General features: G+C 37.1%; 1 protein-coding gene across 2 annotated transcripts in view; it reads left to right on the top strand.

Moving 5' to 3' along the window:
• The window catches only part of TOX3 (TOX high mobility group box family member 3), a 73,295-nt gene that overhangs the window by 37,780 nt on the left and 14,179 nt on the right, over positions 1-21,336 (top strand). The window contains exons 2-3 of one of the 2 annotated variants that reach the window (XM_027733512.2): positions 9,942-10,007; positions 13,921-14,175. In XM_027733512.2, coding sequence (XP_027589313.1) covers positions 9,942-10,007; positions 13,921-14,175 — 321 coding nt within the window. The remainder of the gene's footprint in view (positions 1-9,941; positions 10,008-13,920; positions 14,176-21,336) is intronic. The other variant, XM_027733519.2, reaches the window with a different exon arrangement.

Here is a 21,336-nt window from a genome sequence, read left to right as displayed (position 1 = left end):
TTTAAATTCGTGTGCGAAAATGTTACAGTAATCTAGAGTATAGTGATATAAAACTATTTCTTGGGATTCTAAGTATAAAATGCTGTCATTATGTTAAGAAATGCTTATATTCAATGCTTAGATGGTTTATATAAAATAAATGAGGGGGGGTAGACATGATTAACAGCTTGATTGTATGAATTTAATGCCTCGAAGAGGAAAGTGAAGAACAAGTGTTCATAGGGCAAAACCTCTGCTCCTCCCCCAAACAACCATATTAAAATATCCCTTGCAGCAGTTAAACTGTTGGGGGTAAAGGGATACTCAGAGGTGTAGAGAGGGAGTTGAAGAAGGGCTGTTAACGCTGACCCTGCTGTGTTGTGGCAGGAGTGCATGTGATGCCCAGAATCAGGCCCATAGATTTGGTTTGGGTCTTTCTTGATAATTATTTTGCAGTACCACGTGTGCATGTTGGGGCCATTCTGAGAGGCTGTTGATCTTCTTCTGTTTTGTAAATATCGTGGAGAATGGAGACATTTCCACCTTCTCACAGTGCCTGCCTAGGAAAGGGAGCAATTGTGCTTTATCCTTGCTTCAGTTCTTTAGAGCTGCTGTGGGAAAAAAAAGCATAATTTAACCACCATCTGTCCTCAGATGTCATTGGAAATGAAATCTTATGTATAATTTCAGCTGTTTAGTGAAATGTAACTCATAAAATACATACATCAAATGGGTGAAGTGAAACTGAATGTTTGAGAAGACCTTTCTCCTGTGGAATCCAAATTTCTACAAAGTTGTAGAAAAATACATATAAGCAAGAGACTTAGCCATATCAGTAAGTTCTTTTTGCATTTTAGCAGTATTTTCCTTCCATGACAATTATGTTTAATCTGGTTTATTGTAGCGACAAGTATGTACTCATGAGAGTGATTGTGAAAATAACTTCGTCGTTCATCACAAACTCCTCTAGGTTAGAAAGCAAAGAAAGAAAATATGTTCTTTAAATATTTATATATTTTCAAACAAATACTTAAACTACAGTGGCCTCTTCTTGGCTTTGTTACTGAATGTCTTAACATTTGGTCTCTTCCCATATTTTAAGCTTCAGGCAACAACAGGGTGTAATGATAGGGAATGTACTTCAGAACTCTGGGAAGTAACATCTGTAGATCTGTTCGAGTCTTTTTCATGTGAATCTCAGTGGGTTGAGCTAAGTTTGATATTTGTATTAACCTTGTACAGAGGAAAAGCAGTCTTAGTATATGTAGGAGGATGCAGAGATTATACACAGAATCCGTGTTCGAGTGTCCACTTTACTACCTTTGAAGGCCCAGCTCCACAGACTGTGGACAGACATTCTTGTCTACAGAGTCAGAGTGGTAAATTGAAACTCTCTGAACATCTGACAGCAAAATGGTTGGTATGTTTGTCTTGGAGAGCACTTTCAAGATTCAGACTAATTTTATAACACCTTAATCTTGTATAAATATTAGGACCAGGACTGCCCTTTGGACCACCTTTTAATATTTATGCATTTAAATATGGAATAAGTGGCATTAAAAATCTGGCATATATTGAATTGCCTTGACTGTCAGTCAACAGATTACTAACACTGTGCATATTCATACAAAATTACTTCTTGCATATAAAAACATTTATAGAATGTGTCCTTCTTAAGAGATCTGAAAATGTCTAACATGAGACCATTAAATATTCCTTTCATTACTGTTCCTAAGACTTGCTCAATATCGTACTTTGCAAAATACCATTCAGTTACAGCTTTTGGCTGTGGAATTCACTGAAGGAGTTCATATTAAAGAGTTTGGCTGGAATCACAGAGATTAAGTCAGTGCTTTTTATTGTTATTGTCAAAGTTTTTATTTGCTGGCTGAAAGCTTTTAAAGTAACTTCAAATGTTTCCATTCTAATTACTTTCCTAAAACTTTTAAATCTGTACTATCTGCAGTATGTCTGATGGATATTTGAGGCTATATGAATAAAATATGTCTATTTTTCTTTAGGATCTTGCTCAACTGTTTTATCCCACTGCGAATTTTTTTGGCTCTCAGCAAAGAGCTACAGAATGTGTGTGTACTTATATATACACACATAGCCACACATATAAGGATATAGATAACAATTAGTGCAGCAGATGTTTGAGACTCAAAAATCGGAATCTAAATGGTCCCCTGAATTAAAGGCTTTAAGATTTTAAATATCAAAAGACTGTCACATGTATGATTGTACAGATACTTATGTACAGATTCAATAATTAATGAACCACTAATGAGATTATTCATTTGCCTAAAATTCAGCATTGAGGATGTGACTGCAAAGCTGGGTACTTTATATTTTAGTGTTTTGTGTGCTTGTCTATTGGCTTGTTGCTCATCAGCAAAGTGGTCGTAAGCAAATTCAGCTTTCTGGCTTGAAATCCCCTATAGGAACTCCTTTTGTTTTCAGCAGGACCTGCATTTCCTCCAGGTTATTGCAGAATCGTGATGTGTGATAGAGAATCTTGATGGGGCAGAAACAGAAGTAACTGTCACATAGTAAGTTTTGGTGGCCGAAGTTGCCAAGGGTGACACTTTCCGGGTAGGTTTTTACAGGTCCGTGAAGAGCTGTCCTAGAAAATTTGCAGAATTTAGCAGGAAATAAACCCACTTCCAGAAAATATGAACTACTGAAAATAAGAAAACGCTGTAATCTGTCTCAGAAAGCTGATTGCTATTGTACTGTTCTGTAATAATAACTAATCATAAATTTTCTCTAAGAATATGAACGGAAAGGGTCAAGTATAAACGTGGCACAAGTTACCTAGCAGTTCAGTACTTCATGAAGTTCTTCCAAAATGTTATCTTTTGCTGACAAAAGCATTGTCTCTGTAGATGTATCTGTACCCTTGTGCACACACACGTAGCAGTTTGCTCTTAGATGTAACTGGGATATATTATCAGCTTACTGCCATGTGGTCAGAGGCTGACCCAAATGGACAGACAGCCTTTTGCCTGCATCTGGTCCGACTCTCCATTTCCTTTATGCTCAGTGACTCAATCCATAACCTCCTATATAGCTGCCTGTGTCTGTGGTCAATAATACTTCTTGTGTTGGGTAACACATACTGTTTCTTCTAAAACATGAGCATTCTGCCAGGGGAGTACTGAAATTTCTGCAGGTCATGACGCAGTGTCAAAATCAAGGCTACCATTTTACATTCATTCCGAGATGAAATTGTGCATTTACAACATTTAAAAAAATGCTTCATTCACTTACAACGACATAAATCCCTATCAGCTTTAGTGGTATTGCATCTGTGTACCAGCAACTAAAATCTGCCTCATGGTTTCTAGTAGCAGAATGAAAATAGAATGCCTGTATTTTTTAAAATAATATAGATACTGCCTACTCCTTCTGAAGTATTGAAACTGCTATGAAGGACTTGCTCTTCCAGAAAAGAACACTCTGCTCCTGCTATGAACACATCATGCTTACAGAGAAAGCCTCTACACAGATTAGCTGGATATCCATCTAGAACAGGAATGATTGCAGATTTTTTGACTTTTTTTTTTAATGTTCATTGAGAAAATAAATTGTGTTTCCTGATGAGAAAACCCCAGTATTTAATTTAATGCATCTAGTGAAGACACTGCTGTTCATAGATGGTGATAGTTAATACTACTTAAAAAAAAAACTCCCCTGTCCCAGCCCTCCTCCCACTTCATCTACTTCTGTTGCCAGAATAATTTTAGTGTATATTGTTTTGTTTGGAATAATCAGGCTGAAGTAGCATTAGTCCAGCTTCTCATCTTTTAATTACAGACAGTTTATTGTCTATGCTGTCCCACTTTCTGCATGGTTCCCCACCAGCCAGCTAGACTTAGCAATCTCCATTAATTTAATTTGGCATTTCATTCAATCAGACAGGCTGTGAACATGATGAATTTTTTTTTTTAAATAACACAATGCTCATTCTTAATTGATGTCCTTATCAGACATTGTATTTGCCAGAGCTGTAATTATTGGTCAGGCAGCAAAATCAAATCTGCCCAAATGCTGTGAAGATGTTCTCCTGTGAAATTATTGAGATATAGTACTTAGACCTGCAAAGTAATTTAGTTTTGGTCTGTAATTACATCTTTTGGGATTGTTATCTTCCTTTTTACTCATAAGGATAGTGTAACCTCAGAGGAATTAATTTGCCAAATATGAAGATAAAACTGAGATCCTTGCCATCATATATGTTTGTGCAAGTAGATATTACTCTATATAAAACCGTGAGGGTGCTCACACCATAAAAGAATGATTTTATTAATGGCCATACTTTAAAAAATATGGCTTCTAATTTTACTGCAGAAATACAGGAAGTGTGATCAGTTGAGGGTGCCATTTTCCCTAAGCAGTAAATTAGAATCAGAAATTATAGAATTTAGATGTGTAACTGTCTAAAATATGTACACAAGTGGATATGTGGTGCTGTGACAGACTAGAGCTTGTTCTGCAAGCAATGAGAATTTTGACTGGAAATACTATCCTGAGAAACTTTAAATGCATATTTTGACTAAATATTAACTAATAATTAAGAAAGAACTATGAGTGTCATGATAATTAAGCCAGAAGTCTGTTTTTCAATAAGGGTTGGGATAATTAATTTAAAAAATTAATTAAAAAAACAGGGGAGGAAGTGGATTCTGTAATAACCATTAATTTTTTTATTTATTCTCAGATACATAATATGTAGTCTTTGAGTATAGAATTGCAGTAATTCCTTTTAAGCAAAATTTAAGTTGATGGATTAGTTATGAGAAGATGATAAAATGTGTTTCATTCCTGTTCTGGATATATTTTGTTTGAGTTTCTCATTTGTGACATTTATTCACATTCCATGGTTTTGCTGGTATTCTGTTCTGGAATAATAACCCTTCTAGTGGGTTATTCTTCCTTGAGGTTGCACTATGAAACAGCAATATTATAAAATGAATTATTTAGAATATCTAATGAATTTGCCTGCTGAATTAAATTTTCTTTTTGAGCATAAAAATACTAGTATTTTTACTCCATTGAGATGCTCAGATAGAAGTCTGGGCTCCTTTATGTCTGGTTTTAAGTTATTTATGTATTTCAGTATTTGGCCTCTTGAGGAAATGAATAGTTGTGCATGAGTTCTAATGTTTTTCGGGTTAGAACTGCACCACAATTGAGTTGATTTAAAAACAGAGATGCAGAAAGTTGATAAAAAATACTAATGACTGAATGTTTTAAGTAAAATCATTTCTCTAATAAAATCAGTAGCAAAATTCCCATTAACTTTTATAGGTTCAAAATGTTATTCTGTGTCCGTAACACCTTCAAAATTAGTTATTTGCCTTACTTTTGAAGATTTTTTTTTTTACTATTGTGGAGTTTTTGGCATAAATTTCTCTTTTGATTTTTTTTTTTGTTTCTTGCTGTGATGAGTCAATCACAGTTGCCAAAGAAGAGCCACGAGAGTGTCCACAATTTAACATTTGAGATTTTTGGAAGATCTTTTTAGTAGGAATTCAGGCTCAGTGAACATTTAATCACTGATTCTTATCCCAAACTGCCAAGGTTTTCTGTGACGTTCTTCATATCAGACTTCTGCCTTAAAACTACTGCTCATTAGTCTCAGCTTTCATAACCAAGCAGTTTTTAAGCTCTGGTGAGTACAAAGGGGAGCTTGAAAACCCAAGTAGTGTTGTGCTGTGCAGATTCCAAGTGGCTTATCCCTTGATTTACAAACAGATATCCTAACATCTGGCCCCAGAGGTTTGGTCAATGAAAACATGCAGTTTGTAGCAGTGATACAGTTTTTATATCCCCAGTGCTGGGTAGGAGTTGATTGGGTCTTCATTCGGGCATATGCTGGGGAAGGACTAGAGGGCATGAATTTTCCCTTAGCATTGCAAATATACACCCTTGCTAGAAAAGCTGAATAAGGCTGGGTGTTGGGCTTCAGGTTTGGTAGTCAAAGCTGAGAGAAGAGCTTCAACCAGCTATTTTAGAAAGAATCAGATTTCTGGAAGTGCTTTATACAAGGTGTTACAAAGCAGCATCCAGTCTCTCTCATTACAGTCCCCATGTCTGTTCATACAGATTCCAGCAGGGCCCAGATCCAAGTGCCCTTACAACATGCAGGACTAGAGTCCTGAATTGTCAAAGTTTTAATGCAGTGATTTGCACGAAGAATGGAAGTTGTGATTCAAAACCAGTTCAGAAGAGGTTTTGTTTGTTTGTTTGTTTTTGTTTCATGAAATGGGCATATGTGTGTGGTTTCCATTGGTTTGAGGTGGCAGCCAGTTGGGGGACTCAGTGTGTTCATCAACACTGAAGGTGGAGTTTGAGCTTCTGAAATCAAAGGAAACAAGTCACAGTTTGTAATGCAATGGTGTGTATTGCCAAAGCAAGCTGAAAACGTTTTATTCTTTCCTAGAGCGAGGGTGCTCTGAGATCTTTAGATGAAAAAATTTATACTAAACCTTGCTAACTACTCTGGCTAAGTAATTAACAAAGCATCCCAACACCAGCACAAAACAAAAAGATAGCTGGACTAAATGCTGCATCTTACTGTTCTTCTATCCCAGGGAAACCCAAGAGGTGGGAACCTTCACAAGTCTACCTGGGCGGGCCAAATTGCTTTAATTTGAATCCCTGCTGACAATTATACCAATGCTCTGAGATGTTTATGAGGGTTCTGAGCAGGGGATCCTTTTGAAAATAAATGGAGAAAAATGTTGACTGCAACAAGAGTCATTTCACAAAAAATTATTTTACTAAAATAGACAAGAACCCCTTGTTCTATTTAGAATGATTTATAACTGTTCCCAGCTGATCACAAAGTGTTTCTAAATTAAAAGCCATTAATTATAGCCTTATATAGATACAAAGATATGCAAGAAGTGCTTTGTAATTCCAGCTCTGCACTTCAGGTGAGAGCTTTTTAAATTACTTGGACCATTGGAGCCACCTGCTTGACTAAATGCTGAGGGCCCTGTGTTTCAGTACTCATCAGTGCATTGCAGTGTTAACATTGTTACTGATTTTTCTCATTTCTCCAGGGCAAATACTAATTAATGGATACAATTCACAGCTGATTAGCTGTAGTTTCTTCAGTAATTACATTCGCAGACTAACTGTTCAGAAGAGGATTTCTAACCCAGTTCTTATTTCACTCTAAGCTTAATTTGTTTTTTGAATTGTTTAAGTCCTTAAGATAATAACCATTTTATTTTCTTTTGTTGTTATAGGTACCATTAGATAATAAGGAAGTTTAATCTTAGAAATACTCACTGATAATTGTTGTGTGCCTTCAATGGATTTCCAATTCAGAGACAAAAAATAAATGTAAAGAATATTAGTTGTTATCCATACTAACAAAAGCTGAAATATTCCAGTTTCTGCCATCAGTGCCTAAGTCATACACAATAGGGTCTTAAATAGTATAGCCCAAGAACAGAATGACTTGAAGGATATGTACCTGTAACTTTTAGCTTTGACATTCCTTGTTACATAAGTTGCTTCTAGTCTTAATAAAATGGAAAATTAAGTTGTCACTCTCTCTTTGTTTTACTTTAATAAAACAGAAAGAAATAAAACCACGTGGCAATCAGAACAGCAGTAGCTGTGGTGTGAGCAATACACATAGACCAAAACAATGTAGAATTTTACTTTTCAAGGTAAAAAATCAGCTGCATTTCTGTTGTGAGGCCCTGGAGCCCCCAAGAGCCCCTATATTAAAACAGGACGAGGGTTTTCCACTCTTATTTATGTTAGAGTTGTACTTGCCTAGTACACCTTTACACTTGGGTGTCCTTTGAAAACTTGATTATTTTTTTTTTTTTTGTTCCTGTAGAAAGAACAGCTCTATTTGAGCCATTTGAGTTTTTTATGTAAATCTTTCTTAGTTTGTCACTAACTGACATGAAAAATTCTCTCCTGTCGATCGCACTGTTGAGCTGAAGTACTGTGTCTTTGTGCAACAAATCCACACACACATCCCTATGTGCCAAAACAGTCATTTGAATGTGCAATTTTACTTGAATTTTTTAATCTCTGAACATGGGTGACATCTGGGCTTTTAAAAATGGATGACATTACTTGAGTATCTGCATAGCTGGGGATAACAGAGTTTTAATAGCTATGAGGCAGCCTACATATTGTGTTAAGGCCTCTGTTGCTGAACATGTGTTATAGGTTGAAAGATTCAGTATGATAAGTACACAAATGGAATTTGTTACTTCAGAATGAGGGATCCCATCTTGTATTACTTCCCCCCGCGTGCGATTGTTTTCTAATTTTGTTGGTGTCAGCTGTTGTCAATCTGACAATTCAGCAGGTACACAAGGCTCCAATTCTTTGTGTCCATCTTTTTTTTTTTTTTTTTTTTGATCTCCTTTCACTTTTTGTCTTAATTTCAGAAATGGCTGTTGGAGTTTTTAGGGAAAACTCCAGTGAGTGGTCCCTCCGGTGAGGAATTGGAGAGTCAGGGTCTGAAACATTTCTCTACTAAAAACGATCAGAACCAAGTGCAGCTGTAGCAAATTGAGCTGAAGCAAAGTGGTTTTTCTTTCAGGAGAGGTTCAGCTGCTCTGAAAGCACAGCAGAGTTTCTTGCTTGGAAAGAACAATCTGTGCAAGTGCATGGTTACCCATCCTCATACACTGGTTGCGGAGCTTATTCTGCTGTCAGGAGTGTTTGCTGTTGTGGGGTTGAGGAGAGGGCAGGTCCACCAAGATCTGGCAAGATAAAACAAAGCCTTCCTGAAAAAAATTGCCTTATAAAACTCAAAAATGGAAGTTAAGTGAAGAATGCTTAGCGTGGCTTTAGCAGCAGTGATGTGGTAGGGACAGCACAGGGGCTTTTCCTTCAGCCCTCTTACCTTGCAGTGTGCTCTGTGCCTGGTAATAACAATGTGCACGTGTGAAAGTCTCTTTTGCTGGTAGCTGCAATGCAGGCCTGGTGTCTGTTCCTTGAAGCAAAGACTCTGGATACCTGCCTGGCTCTGGGAACACGTGCAGAATTAGTTACCAGCCTTACATGTCTTTGGAAGTGCTGTTGAAGGGCATAAGGCACGGTATTATGCTGATAATCTCTCTCTTTTCTGTGCTTAGTCTGAAAAAGTCTTTTCTTCTGTGCTTAGAAGAAAAAGTACTTGAACAAATGTTCATACTTGAGAATTTGGAAGAAATGACTCCATGGCATCCGATAAAATCCCTTCTGATCACTGGCATGTGAGCAGACTTGCACCTCAGTGACAACAAGCGGGCACTGGGCCACTCCACCCTGGGCAGGTCTCGGGGTCTCAGTTGTTCTGATTTCCAAACTCTTCAGGTGTTAATGTTCACTGGGGGCGTGGGAGCTCAACTGGAATGAAGGATAAACAAAGGGGGATTGTTTGGCTTTTTAATTTTGTGGAAAGAATGGGATTTTAGGAACCACATTGTGGATTCTCATTCTTCCCCTTACTGGCCTTCAGCTCTTTAAAACCAGGTCTACTTGGAATAGTAACATGCCAGCCACTTCTGACTGCAGCAATCCTCCAGATCAGGATGATCGAGAGCGATATTGTAATGTGTGTCACGAAAGGTGTAGTTGAGTAGAAGTGACTTTTCTGGAGAACAGTCTTTTTCTAATGGACTTGTGGTTTCCAAAGTCACCTCTAGGTCTGTGGGGTGGCTTTGCTGCATGGACAAAAAAAGTTGAAGAGATATGTATTTTCCATGTACAGACTGGGGCATGCAGAGTATGTAATAATAATAGTAAAAAGAATAAAGCTGAATCCAATCTAGTTCTGACTTCAAAGAACATCTGCAAAATTACATCTTATCTGTTTGCTGTTTTGTTTTTGTTGTGTTTTTTTTCTCCTCCAACTCTTTATATGCCAGTAATGGGGTAAAGAAAAGTTTATCGTGGCATACATTAAATCCAAATATTTATTTTTCTTTCAGTTTGGAAACAATAACAACTACATGAACATGGCTGAGGCAAATAATGCATTTCTTGCTGCAAATGAGGTAGATGTTTTTATTTTTTATCTATGCTCATATTCTGCTGTTTGCTGTGATAATTTAACAGACTTTGAATGGATGAAGAGTGAAGTGCCGAATTTCTGCGTGTTTTATGGAGCACAAAATAAAGACTTTAATGAGAAAGAAAATAACCTGACAGCTCTCCATTACTAGTCAATTTAGCTGTCCATAAGGCTGTTACTTACATAGCATGTCAATAGAAACAGATCTGCTTTATGTATGGAAAAAAATTATGAACAGAAGGAAACAAATAAAAAGCACAGTAGGTGTACACTTGGAAAGCAAGCTTAGTAATAGTCATTACTAGCTAATGTTCTAATTTTTGTTATAGATACAAATGTTTTAATTTGGGTTCTTAATACTCATACAAGTTAGAAAACCAAAGCCAGCTTTGTTGCCTGAAGTGTGTGTGCTACATGAAGGAAACTTCTGACCAAGATCCAGAACAAACCTGGAGGCTGGGCTGGTGGAGGCTGGCTGTGTTGTGGAGGGGATGTATTTGATCACTGCCTTTGAGAATGGAAGCAGGAGAAAGGTATGGCAGCTACAGGCTCCATGTATTTGTTATGGTCACCTTACAGTCAGTTACTAGACCATCAACACGCCAGTGCTGACCCCAGCTCCAGAACAAAACAGCTTTTGCTCATGGCCAAAACCCAACAGCTCTGACTCCAAAGGGAAGGACGGAAAGTGCAAGATGCACTGTGTACTGTGTGCATGGCAATATGGACAACAAGAACTACTGATGTAGGGGGCACGCCATAAATGATCCTCCCAACACAAGGAAAGGTCAGAAAACTGGGCAGCCCCGATTTTACATGTTGTAAGTCAGGATTCAGTCGCAGGTATTCCTGTGCACTTCTAAAACAGTGATCTCGGAGAAAATGAGCAGAAAGGTGTAACAATAAATATGAAGGTTAGAATTAAGAGTAGGATTTTATGAATCATTTATACAATGGTCACCATCTCTTTTTACCCAGCAAGACTGCTTAGATAAGGGAATATTGTTTGGCACTAGCTGCAGTGTTATTTGTGATAATGAACACAAACCCCATCTGTAATGACAACATGATGTTTCTTTCTGTAGAATTTCTTTCCTACATTTGAATCAAACATTGATGAAAGCTCTGCTGCCAGCAGCTGTTCAGAGACAATTTAATTCCAGCTGTGATAATTCACCGTGTCAGACATTGGCTGTTATATGTTGATACAACAGTTCTCCAGATTTGCATTTTTATCAAAAGGAACAAATGTTTTGAACATTTCAGTACAGATGGCATTTAACCATGCAAACAGTTTTGTTTTTTTTTTTTTTAAATATGTAAGATATAAATATTTGAAAAGTTAATAACTTCAAAAAATGTGATTGGTAAGATAAATCTCACAAATGTTATACCATCTTCTGGTCATAACAGCACCTTTCTGCAGTCCCAAATTGCACACTATTCAGGCTCTTTTTACAGACTGAATAGCTCAGTGATTTGGATTTAAGACTGTTTTGCTAAGAGGCTTGCTTTCTTCTTAGATTACATCTATTTTATCCTCACTCTTAGGTCCATTATATGTTTAAAATATGTATATATATATATACACATATTTGGACAAGTTATAGAGTTAAAATTAAATTCACATTTAAAAATGTTAAGGTATTCATCAATTTACTCTCCCATTTGTAGTAAGCTATAAGTACTAAGATGAATGCTACTTTTCTGAGTAAAATATTGTAATATTATCTAGCTGTATTCTATATTTATACAACTGTCCTAGAGTTATTCTGTTAGATGGGAAAAAAAAGATCCAGTCCTTATAATTACTAATATCTCATAGATATGTCAAGTAAAGAGAGGTTCAAATGTACTATAATAATACTGATTTCACTGAACCCTTTTGCTTGAACAAGGAATAAAAATATGATTAAGTGTTACTGTTCACATTAAAGCATCAACCTAACTTTGCAATTACCACATTACAATGTATTTAATTATAGTGGTTTTACATTACATGAATGTAGCTTTCTCAGTATTATTTTGGGCCTGAGCACTGCTGAGCTAGGAAGCCCATTTTATTCCTGTAAATAATGCCTTAAGAGTGTAATCCTAGAGCACATTCAGGCTTAGAAGCCACACATTTGCTTTGTGTTTTCTGTCTCTATGTCATGATTGCTACGACTCATTTTAAAGCACCTTAAATATTTATTGAAATAATATTTCAAGTGTTAATTACAGTGGTAATGAAAACAGCCAAATGCCACATATCAAGAATGAGTGTTTATCCGTATTGTTAATGTGATATGTTAGATTTCATTAAGCAGTAATGGGGTAGCAAATGAGTCACAAATTACAGTTGCATCTGTTACTAGACCACATTAGTGCCAAAATAACTGCAAATGCAGCCATAGGGTTATGTTCATTAACCAACCACTTCTCCTGGCCAATCCATCCTTTGTGTTTGTCCATGGGAAGAAAAATTCACACCTTTTGTAATATAGCAGCGGGGAAGTCAAACGTCTCCCTAATCCAGGCCCAGCCTTCACATCCAGAATTAAGTTACAGCCTTGCAGTTGGAGTGAAATGGGCAGAGTCTCAGCAGACTCTGATGGTGCTGCAGACTGCAGCAATCTGGGACCTCATCATTTCTGGTGTGAGACCAATAATGACAGCTGACAGGTTCTATATGCAAGCAAAGGTTTTTCTTGTGTTTCAGTTTCCATCTTCTCTCAAGCGGTTATTAATTTATATCATCATTAACAGTTTGAAGGATGACAATTTGCAGCAGTTAATGAGATCTTTCACTGAACTTATCATTTTTAAATTAACTGGCATTAAGTCACTCTTTCAGACAATGTAATTAATACATAAAACAATTCTTCCCCCCCCAACTTGAATTGTGAACTAATGCAAACAAACAAATCCCAGAGCAGCCTTGCATGTCCAGAACAAGACAAGAGTGCCTATTTTAGGATTGCCAACTGCCCAATTTCATCAAGACAGTCCTGATTTCGGTACATTTAAAATGGCCTAATTTCAAGCACTGAATTTCTATTATTAAGTAGCAGTGGACCTGAAATAATATATGAAAGTTCATTTAACTCTCAAAAAATTTGAATAAGCGTAGCTCATTTGTTTCCCAAATAAAAGTCAGCAATGTTGAAGCCAGATACAGACTCTACTTGAATAAAGATTATCTTTGACAGACACATGCACACGTACAAACATGCACAAACCCTGAAGATAACTGGCAGTAAATGTTTTGCTCAAGGCATCTTAACAGGTGTTTAGTTCATAACAAACTTACTGTTCAAACAAAGCTGGCTTGCTTCAGAAAGCACTGGAAGCTGCTGTAATCACCCTCATGCTTTTATACTTTTCTCCTCCAAATTACAACCCGTGTTTAAAAGGGTTTATTGTATTTTGGGAATGGAAAAGAAATGAAGACCAGAATGATAATATTTCATGTTTGTTAGTGGGTAAAAGGAGACAAAAGATGTGAAATGGTCAGTGCTGAATTCTGTGTGTGCTACAAAATTGTCAGTGTTTTATGAAGCATGAGAGTAATGTAAGCTGTTTGTGCTATTTTACTAGCATATCAATAAAGTGGTAGTTTGTTATACAGCCAAATCCAGTGTAGCTGATATTTGGACTAACAACAGACAGATGTTGCTAATTAAATACACATTAAAAAACTGTTAATACTGATACTGCATTAAAACCATATGATAATGAGACTTAAATCTTTAATTGGAATGATCCACAAACCCCTTCAGCATATTAAACTTAAAAGTTTTGTTGCTTATAGAGTTTGCATTTGAGAACAAACCAAGATTTGGACTGTGGGTGTGGAGGTGATTGCTGAGCACAGTGTGCCCTAACGTGGTTTGCCTTGTCCTGTCCTTTTCTAGCAGACGTTCCATACGCCGAGCCTTGGGGACGAGGAGTTTGAAATCCCACCCATTACCCCCCCGCCTGAGTCAGACCCTGCACTGGGGATGGCAGATATACTGCTGCCCTTTCAGGGCCTTGGTGACCAGCTGCCTGCACAAGGAAATGAATTTACACCTCAGTTCCCCCCCCAGAGCTTGGATCTTCCCTCTATTACAATATCCCGAAATCTCGTGGAGCAAGACGGTGTCATCCACAGCAATGGATTGCATATGGTAGGTGTGGTTCTTTGTGTGTTCCCGTTGCCTAATATTGTCTGTCAAATGTAGATTCGTGTCATCTTTCAGTTTTCATTGACCTCTCAGAAGATGTGTATGATTTCTGGGGAGCCTGACCAAGCCTTTGCCAGCGCTCTGTATCATGTGCAGGCGTGTTGTGTATGAACGATGACACGTGTTGTCAGTGGTACACGGCAAACAATGATATACTATTACTCAGTTCCCTAAGGCAGTTGGCAAATGGTTAAGGGTTTAATATTGGTGGATTCAGCAAGATAAACGTAGTTGTTAATATGCAGTGTAGTACTATACTGTGAGTGAACAGATCTCCTGTGAAGAAGCAATCAGGGTTTATAAACACAGAATTTTCATTTTGGGCACCATTGGCACCATGTGCACCCTGAGTGATCCTAAAATTCAAAAATGTGCTATACAGTTGACACTGGCATCAAGGATTGAAAGGCCATTGGGTTGGCCAGGGTGAACTGCAGCATGTAGAATGAGTTGCTTGTCTGTATTTGAAGTGTAGGACCCACATCTGAGCATCAACATTAAATCTTGAAAGTGCAGTACTGAGAGTAGCTCAGAACGAGGTTGGGACACAGATCCAGTCAGCAGGAAAAAAACATGTATTTCCCTATATTCTATCCACTAAATCTTTATAAATGAAAATTGATTTTTATTTTGTTTTTAACTCAGAAATGATAGGGATGTATTACCCTGATCATATTCAGAAATACAGGGCCATAAAAAGACTGTTCTGTCCAGTGCTCTTGTTGGCCATAGAGGCTGGGGCAGGGTGGTATTCTGTTCCTGGGCTGTTTCTGGGCCCTCCAGAACGGGGAGGGATGATCTGGGTGTGAAGAGCTGAGTGACAGTGACTGTTAGGCTTATTCCAGTGTTAATCAGAGCAATCAAAACCAGGAATGTATGAAGTTTCCTCCAGAACCTACACACACTGTAGGGCTATGATCTCCATGAGAGGGTACACGGAGCAGTTTCCACTTTCTTGCTGTGTTTCCCTTTCAGCTTTGGGGGATCTCCCATCATGGGTTTCTGAGGGCTTTGTGCAGTAGCATTCACACTCCCAGTGATGAGACACAGCTGTGAGCCAGTTTATCCTACTCAGCATTTTAGACTCAGTGGTTACAATTAGAATTAGCTTCTGTGTATTGCATCTTGAAGAGTGAATGAATGTTTAGCTTGAACAGATATTTTACATCAACCATATTTTTTTCTGATTAGCTATTTTACATAGGACCTTTTGCTAAACTTGGTGTAGTGAAAACACATTATTTACAGCTGGACTGTAATAAAGGTCGTGTTGTTATGTTGTGATTTCATGTAAATCTTCTTTTTTATTTTTCTGGCAAGTGAAAATTAGTTAAAGATTTACAAACCAACACGCAGCAAATATTTCTCTGTAATTCTACAGGCTGATGACTTCATTGCAAATTTTAATATTTCTTTGGAGGTCATGCAGGGTAATGCAGAGTAAAGCACAAACTGCCCACTCCTGAGGAGGTACAGAATTCCATCGTTCCGTGGATCCAAAACAGGGTCTCCCTAAAACAGGCCTTGAAGGACATGGTACTTGTTTTAGATCCCATTTTGCATGGGATTCTGTTTGCACTGGACATGTAGGGTGACTGCTGATGATCGGATTAACAAAACCTGAGAGTCAGGAATGTTGTGCCTGAAAACGAAAGTAATGGAGCGTGTGTACCCTGAAGACAATGAAATTTGCTCAGAAATATATAATAAATATTGTGGGCTGGATCGGTGTTGTGTTACGTGTACCAGTATCCTCTCAATGTTACCAGGTGGTTTGTAACCTGACCCAGTTTTGCCCTGTTGATTTTGCATCCTTTCACTGAATGTGATTCTTCCATGAGTAAATGATGTCACCTTAACAGTTCCAACCAGAGGAGGCCTCCTGGTTAGATATCTCCTTGCTCACCTCTTCTTGCACCGAATGGGAGGCTTTACATCTTTGCCTTTTTCCTCAGCTGTGCAATGTAGAAATTAATGGCATAGTTTACACTGACTCCATTGGTAAGGATTTGTTCCCATATAGGTTGAGGAGCTCTGCTTTCTTACCCCAGTAGTCCAGTGGTATATTTTAGGGTGATTGCCAGTTCAAAGCTGTGGATTGGGAACGTGTGTGCAGTTTTGCTGCAGAGAATTGATGAGAAATTGTGTGATTTGATATGGAGGAGCCACATAGGGAGGTTTATGTGTCAGACACTTCCCCACGACTGCTTGATTTGTTTCATACTGTGAGATGGAGTGGCCCCTGCCATTGTATTCTAGTTAGTAGTCTTTTCGTAGTCTGCTCATAAATGCTGGGTAGTTTCATGAAGTTTAAACATATTAACAGAGGGTCCTTGCCTAGGTTTCCCCTGAACTCACATGGCTCTCGTTAGTACTCAAATTTTCCAGCAATTAATCTGTATTTAAAAAATAAAAAACGAAAACATGATATCATATTTTATGTGAAAATATGCAGTTTATTAAAATGCTAAATATTTATTAATAATATTAGAATTCATCTTTAAATTAGACATTTCGTGAATTACCTTGCCTTGGAGCTATAAAAACTTTATAGCAGCAATAAAAAAATGTAAAGGAGGCATTTTGACTATGAAATTTCATTTCATGGTCAATTGAATTTACTATATCTGAAAGAACTAAAGATGAGGTTGTAAAATAATTATGATGTTCGTATACACTTACAGAACAATGTTCTTATCCAGCGATACCAGGATAGTCTTATTTAAGTGCTGTATTAATAGTGGATTGCTAATCACTAAAGCTTCTTGAACTGAATACAAACTTAAATTATTTTAATAGTAACTGCGTTGAGTTTATTGCGTATCTTGTGAAGCATTAGAGAGCTTTACTGTAAGCAATATTTAATTTAGGTAAATGTAGTCTTACCCTGTTGTGAAGCCTGGTAGAAGAATTTCACCTTGAAGAAATGTCACGAGATTTTAAATCAGAAACGTTGAAAAAATAAAATGGGCTTGGACAGAATTATGATTAATACTGTGTGTCTTTGGCTTTTTTCTATGTACTACCTGACATGTTCACCTATAAACTTGAATGCAGAATCGCCAGAGGCATGGTTAAAAATAGGTTATGTCAAGGTTTTCCTATGTCTCCCTTAGGGTATGGAGTTGGCTAGCTACCTCATAATGCCTCTGCAAGTATCTCACATATTTCCCACAGGAAGACCAAAAAAAGGAAAAGAAAAAAAAGTCATTCTTTTTTTAACATATTCTTTGTGTATTATTATATTGAAAATATCATTCATGGGGCAAGAAAAATATTTATTCTCAGCATAAATGTGACCTAGCAATTACTGAAGATTTTATTGGTGAGTTAACCATTGTTTCTACTATTAAGGTATACATATTATGGAAAGAATGACAATTTGTCACAATGCTGATTAACTTCATTGTTATTGGCAAGAAACATAATACAGTTATCTTTACAGCATTTTTTAACGTTTAAAAACAGGCAACAGCAACAAAAAGAGGAGATAAAACGGAGGCATTTTTATTAATTTTAATATTTTAATAATATGCAAATAAAATTCTAATGTTCAAAAAGGAGTCACTGAAAAATGGAGTGTTGATGTACATTTGACTTCAAAGAATGCATGGATTTACATGATGCAAATATTATCCCTATAAATACTTGAATATAAATAAGCAGAAATCAACAGCTATATCCTCATTAAAAATCAACCCCCAATATTTTATATTAATGCTCTCTTTTCTGTTGAGCTGCCCATAGAAAAATTATTTTAATCTGGAAACTGTGGCAATTCTATAAAACTACAAGTTGTGCTCCTGAGGGTTCCTTTTTTTAACACCTCTCTCTAATCTGCCCAGCCTGCTGAGTAGCATTGACATCAGTAGTACATCAATTTCAGAAAGTGGATTATTTTTACTAGACAGCTATTGTGACATATTGGGTCAGTCATAAATGAAAGATATTCATGCAAGCATGCAATACTTGTAATGAAGTCTCACTCTGACCTTCTGTATGATTGATTCTGTAATTTAGTTTTCTCAGGCAGTGCCTGAAATGAAATGAAATCATGTTGAACAAGTTTTGAATACCCACAGTGCACCAGGAGAAGAAAAATCTGCAGCCCCAGAGGCTTGAGGGAGAGCAGCTGAACGATTTATCTCCATGCTATTATAGCCTTTGCCAGCATTCAACATTTCTTTTTTTTTTTTTTTTTCTTATTTGGCTTAAGTACTTAATTCTGCAGGTAGCTGTAAATGGGAAAATAAAATGCTGTTCAGATTTAAAATGACAGGACAGGAGTATGTGCAGGGGACTGATAAAATATCTTGAATAGAACTGACCTTTCATGTAGCTGAAAGTTACTGGGGGATTCATCCTCATAATTACCATATAGATTATTTTTATTTCTTTCCTGCAATGAAACATTTCAGAGAGCAGTAGTGCTGATTGAATGAAAATTGAACTTGTTAACATTCTTTTCAGCTTAGCCTGTTGTACATAACAGAAGGTTAGCTTTGATGAATTTCAAAATTCTCTTTCTGATATCTAAGAAACAGACAGTAAAATAATTGTCTCTTTTCAGTCTGATTTTTTTCTTTTATTCAAAAACGTACAGATGTTACAAAACCAGACTGATAGTTTTATATATATTGCTTCCTACATTACTTATGCTGCTAGAGAAAATACGTTTCCTATTTGATGAAGATTTGAGCCTGTTTATATTTTATAATTGTTGCAGTGCTGCCAGATGCAGTCAGGATTCTGCACAGATAAGGCTAATTCATAGTGGAATATGCTCATCTTTAATTACATTACTCCTTAGGAGTGGCACTGTGCTCAAATCAAAGACATGATGGTAACTATTGCTTTTATTTAAAGAAGAGACTTTTTAAGAGACTTTTTAAATAAACATCTCAGCAATGTGACTTCAAAGAGATGAGTTGTAAATTTGAGCTTATTAAAGGCTGCATACAAAATAAATATTATTGTTTCAGAAAAGTGGTATCTTTTACTTACAGCTCTAAGTATTTTTAGTAGTTTATATTCCCAATTTACTAATTAACTTTAATAGATTAACAGGAGATTGCAAGACTAAAAGCTAAAAGGGTTGCTTTAAAATTGGCAAAAGATAGTTATTTGCCTACTCACCTGACTGGGTGTCTCTCATTTATATGTTTTATTTTCCTTTACAAAGAAACTTATTTCTACATCTCTCTTTTAATACCCGGTCAGTAGTCTCCTATCTAGAGAGAATGGAGTAGGTTTCCATTAATAAAATGTTATAACAACATTGTTTAATGTGTTGTAGATGAACCAGTTATTTCATGGATCATTAATGTGTTTAACGCCTGGAATGGTCTATTAAAACAAGCCCTTGTTATTGTTATGAACATGTTTATTTTCATCTTTGATAAAAAATATAGAACAAATTTCAGAAGTTTATAGTCATTAATTTATAGGAGGAGCAACTAGTCTTACTGAAAAAGGGGTTCTCTTAGTGTTTTCTTATTTCTATTTTTTCTTTGATTGCTGTGGTGGATTGCTAAGTTCAGGCTTTAAATCAACAGTGTTAGTCTGGTTTGTATTGGCCTTTCCAGCACAAATGGCAGCTGTTATCACTGCTAGTTTTAATAACTTGTGGTACCAGGAAAAATGCATCTCAAGTAACACTCAATTAAAGGGTGGTCTGGTGGCTCAGATCAGTGACATTTGGGCATATACAGAACAAGCTGGACACTCTAAAATGAGACTTTTAGGACTCGAAAGCTCCAACTGAGCTGAGCTGTGCCATAGGTTGGAGCTTTGCTTTTGAACTTCGAGTCTTTACTGAGTAGGTTTAGGGGTTTTTGGTTTGGTTTGGTGTATAATAAACTGTTTTATTTTACACCTGATGATGTAGTTGTGCATTTTGTAGTTACCTTTCAGAGCATGTGTGTGCCCAGCTGAAGGGGCCTTGGGGGCAGGTGGACGATGGCTGAGAGCCCTGGAGGCAGCAGTGGCTTTGGCACAGGGGCTCCATGTTCTGACTTTGACCTGACATGAAGATGGTGTTAGCCTGATCATGTACTAAATAACAGTGTGAAGATTTTCATACCCTCAGTGGCATTGTAATACTCAGTGTGGATAATATATTTACTTTTCTGAAAGATGTGCTCTTCCCTCCTTGCTTATTGGTACAGACATGATCGGCCATCTGTTAATGAGCTGCTGTGGTTGGAAAGGGAAATGTATTCTGCTGTTCTTAGAAGTAGGCAACTCATAATAACTGCTAGAAAGGACCTGTCCATAGCAAAGTGGCAGCAGTTACCAAAGACACCTGTCTGAATAGCAGGCACTGCTACAACTAAAAATATAATAATAAAAAAATGAAGCAGGTAGGTTATTGCCTATATAGATACATGAGAGACATCTGCATGAAAGAAGAAAAGCAGTGTAACATTGGCAGAACAGTCTGGGGAAAAAGACTGTAACTATTTTATATTAAGAAGTACCTAAATCAAGACCCATCAGCTCCAGAAAATATTGTGAGGTGCCATATGAATATGGAGAAAATGGGAAAAGCTGAATTGGAGTGGAAGCTGAGTCTCTGATATTCCTGAGAACTGAGCTCAGAAGGACCTTGGATGTATATGACTGTGGACACCAGCTGTGCATTAAGCCAGGACCATGGCTTTAAGCTATTCCTCCTGAGTTTAAACTCTCAAATCAGGTGCTGCTTCCTTAAGCCAGACAAATGAGGCAGATGCTGCAGCTGGTCTGAATGTTGTACCTGTCCAAAGGCTTTGTTGGGTCCAGCCTCTCCTGCTCTTGTGAAATTTGAAAACTTCCTTTGAAATTCCTGCCATTCTCTGCTGTTACCACCCATGTTTCCCCTTGGACAGCTTACCCAATACTCAGCTTCCACTTCAAGTTCTCAACTGATGAAGAAATGCGAAGTCTCTTTAGTGTTTTAAATTATTCTTTGTTGTCAGGTAGCAGGAAGAAAAACATACCTGAGTCTGGTAATACAAAACATAATGAGACCTACTTTTCTGATTTGCTTTAGAAACAAACAACAAGCAAAGAAAATGCACAGAAAAGAAAAATCCCCCGAAACACAAAGTACCCCTGAACATA

This window comes from Pipra filicauda, unplaced genomic scaffold (assembly GCF_003945595.2).
Source record: "Pipra filicauda isolate LSUMZ 115617 unplaced genomic scaffold, ASM394559v2 scaffold46_size3722508_pilon, whole genome shotgun sequence".
NCBI lineage: Eukaryota > Metazoa > Chordata > Aves > Passeriformes > Pipridae > Pipra > Pipra filicauda.
Note: the sequence above shows the minus strand (reverse complement) of the source record. Positions and strands in the feature narration are given on the sequence as shown.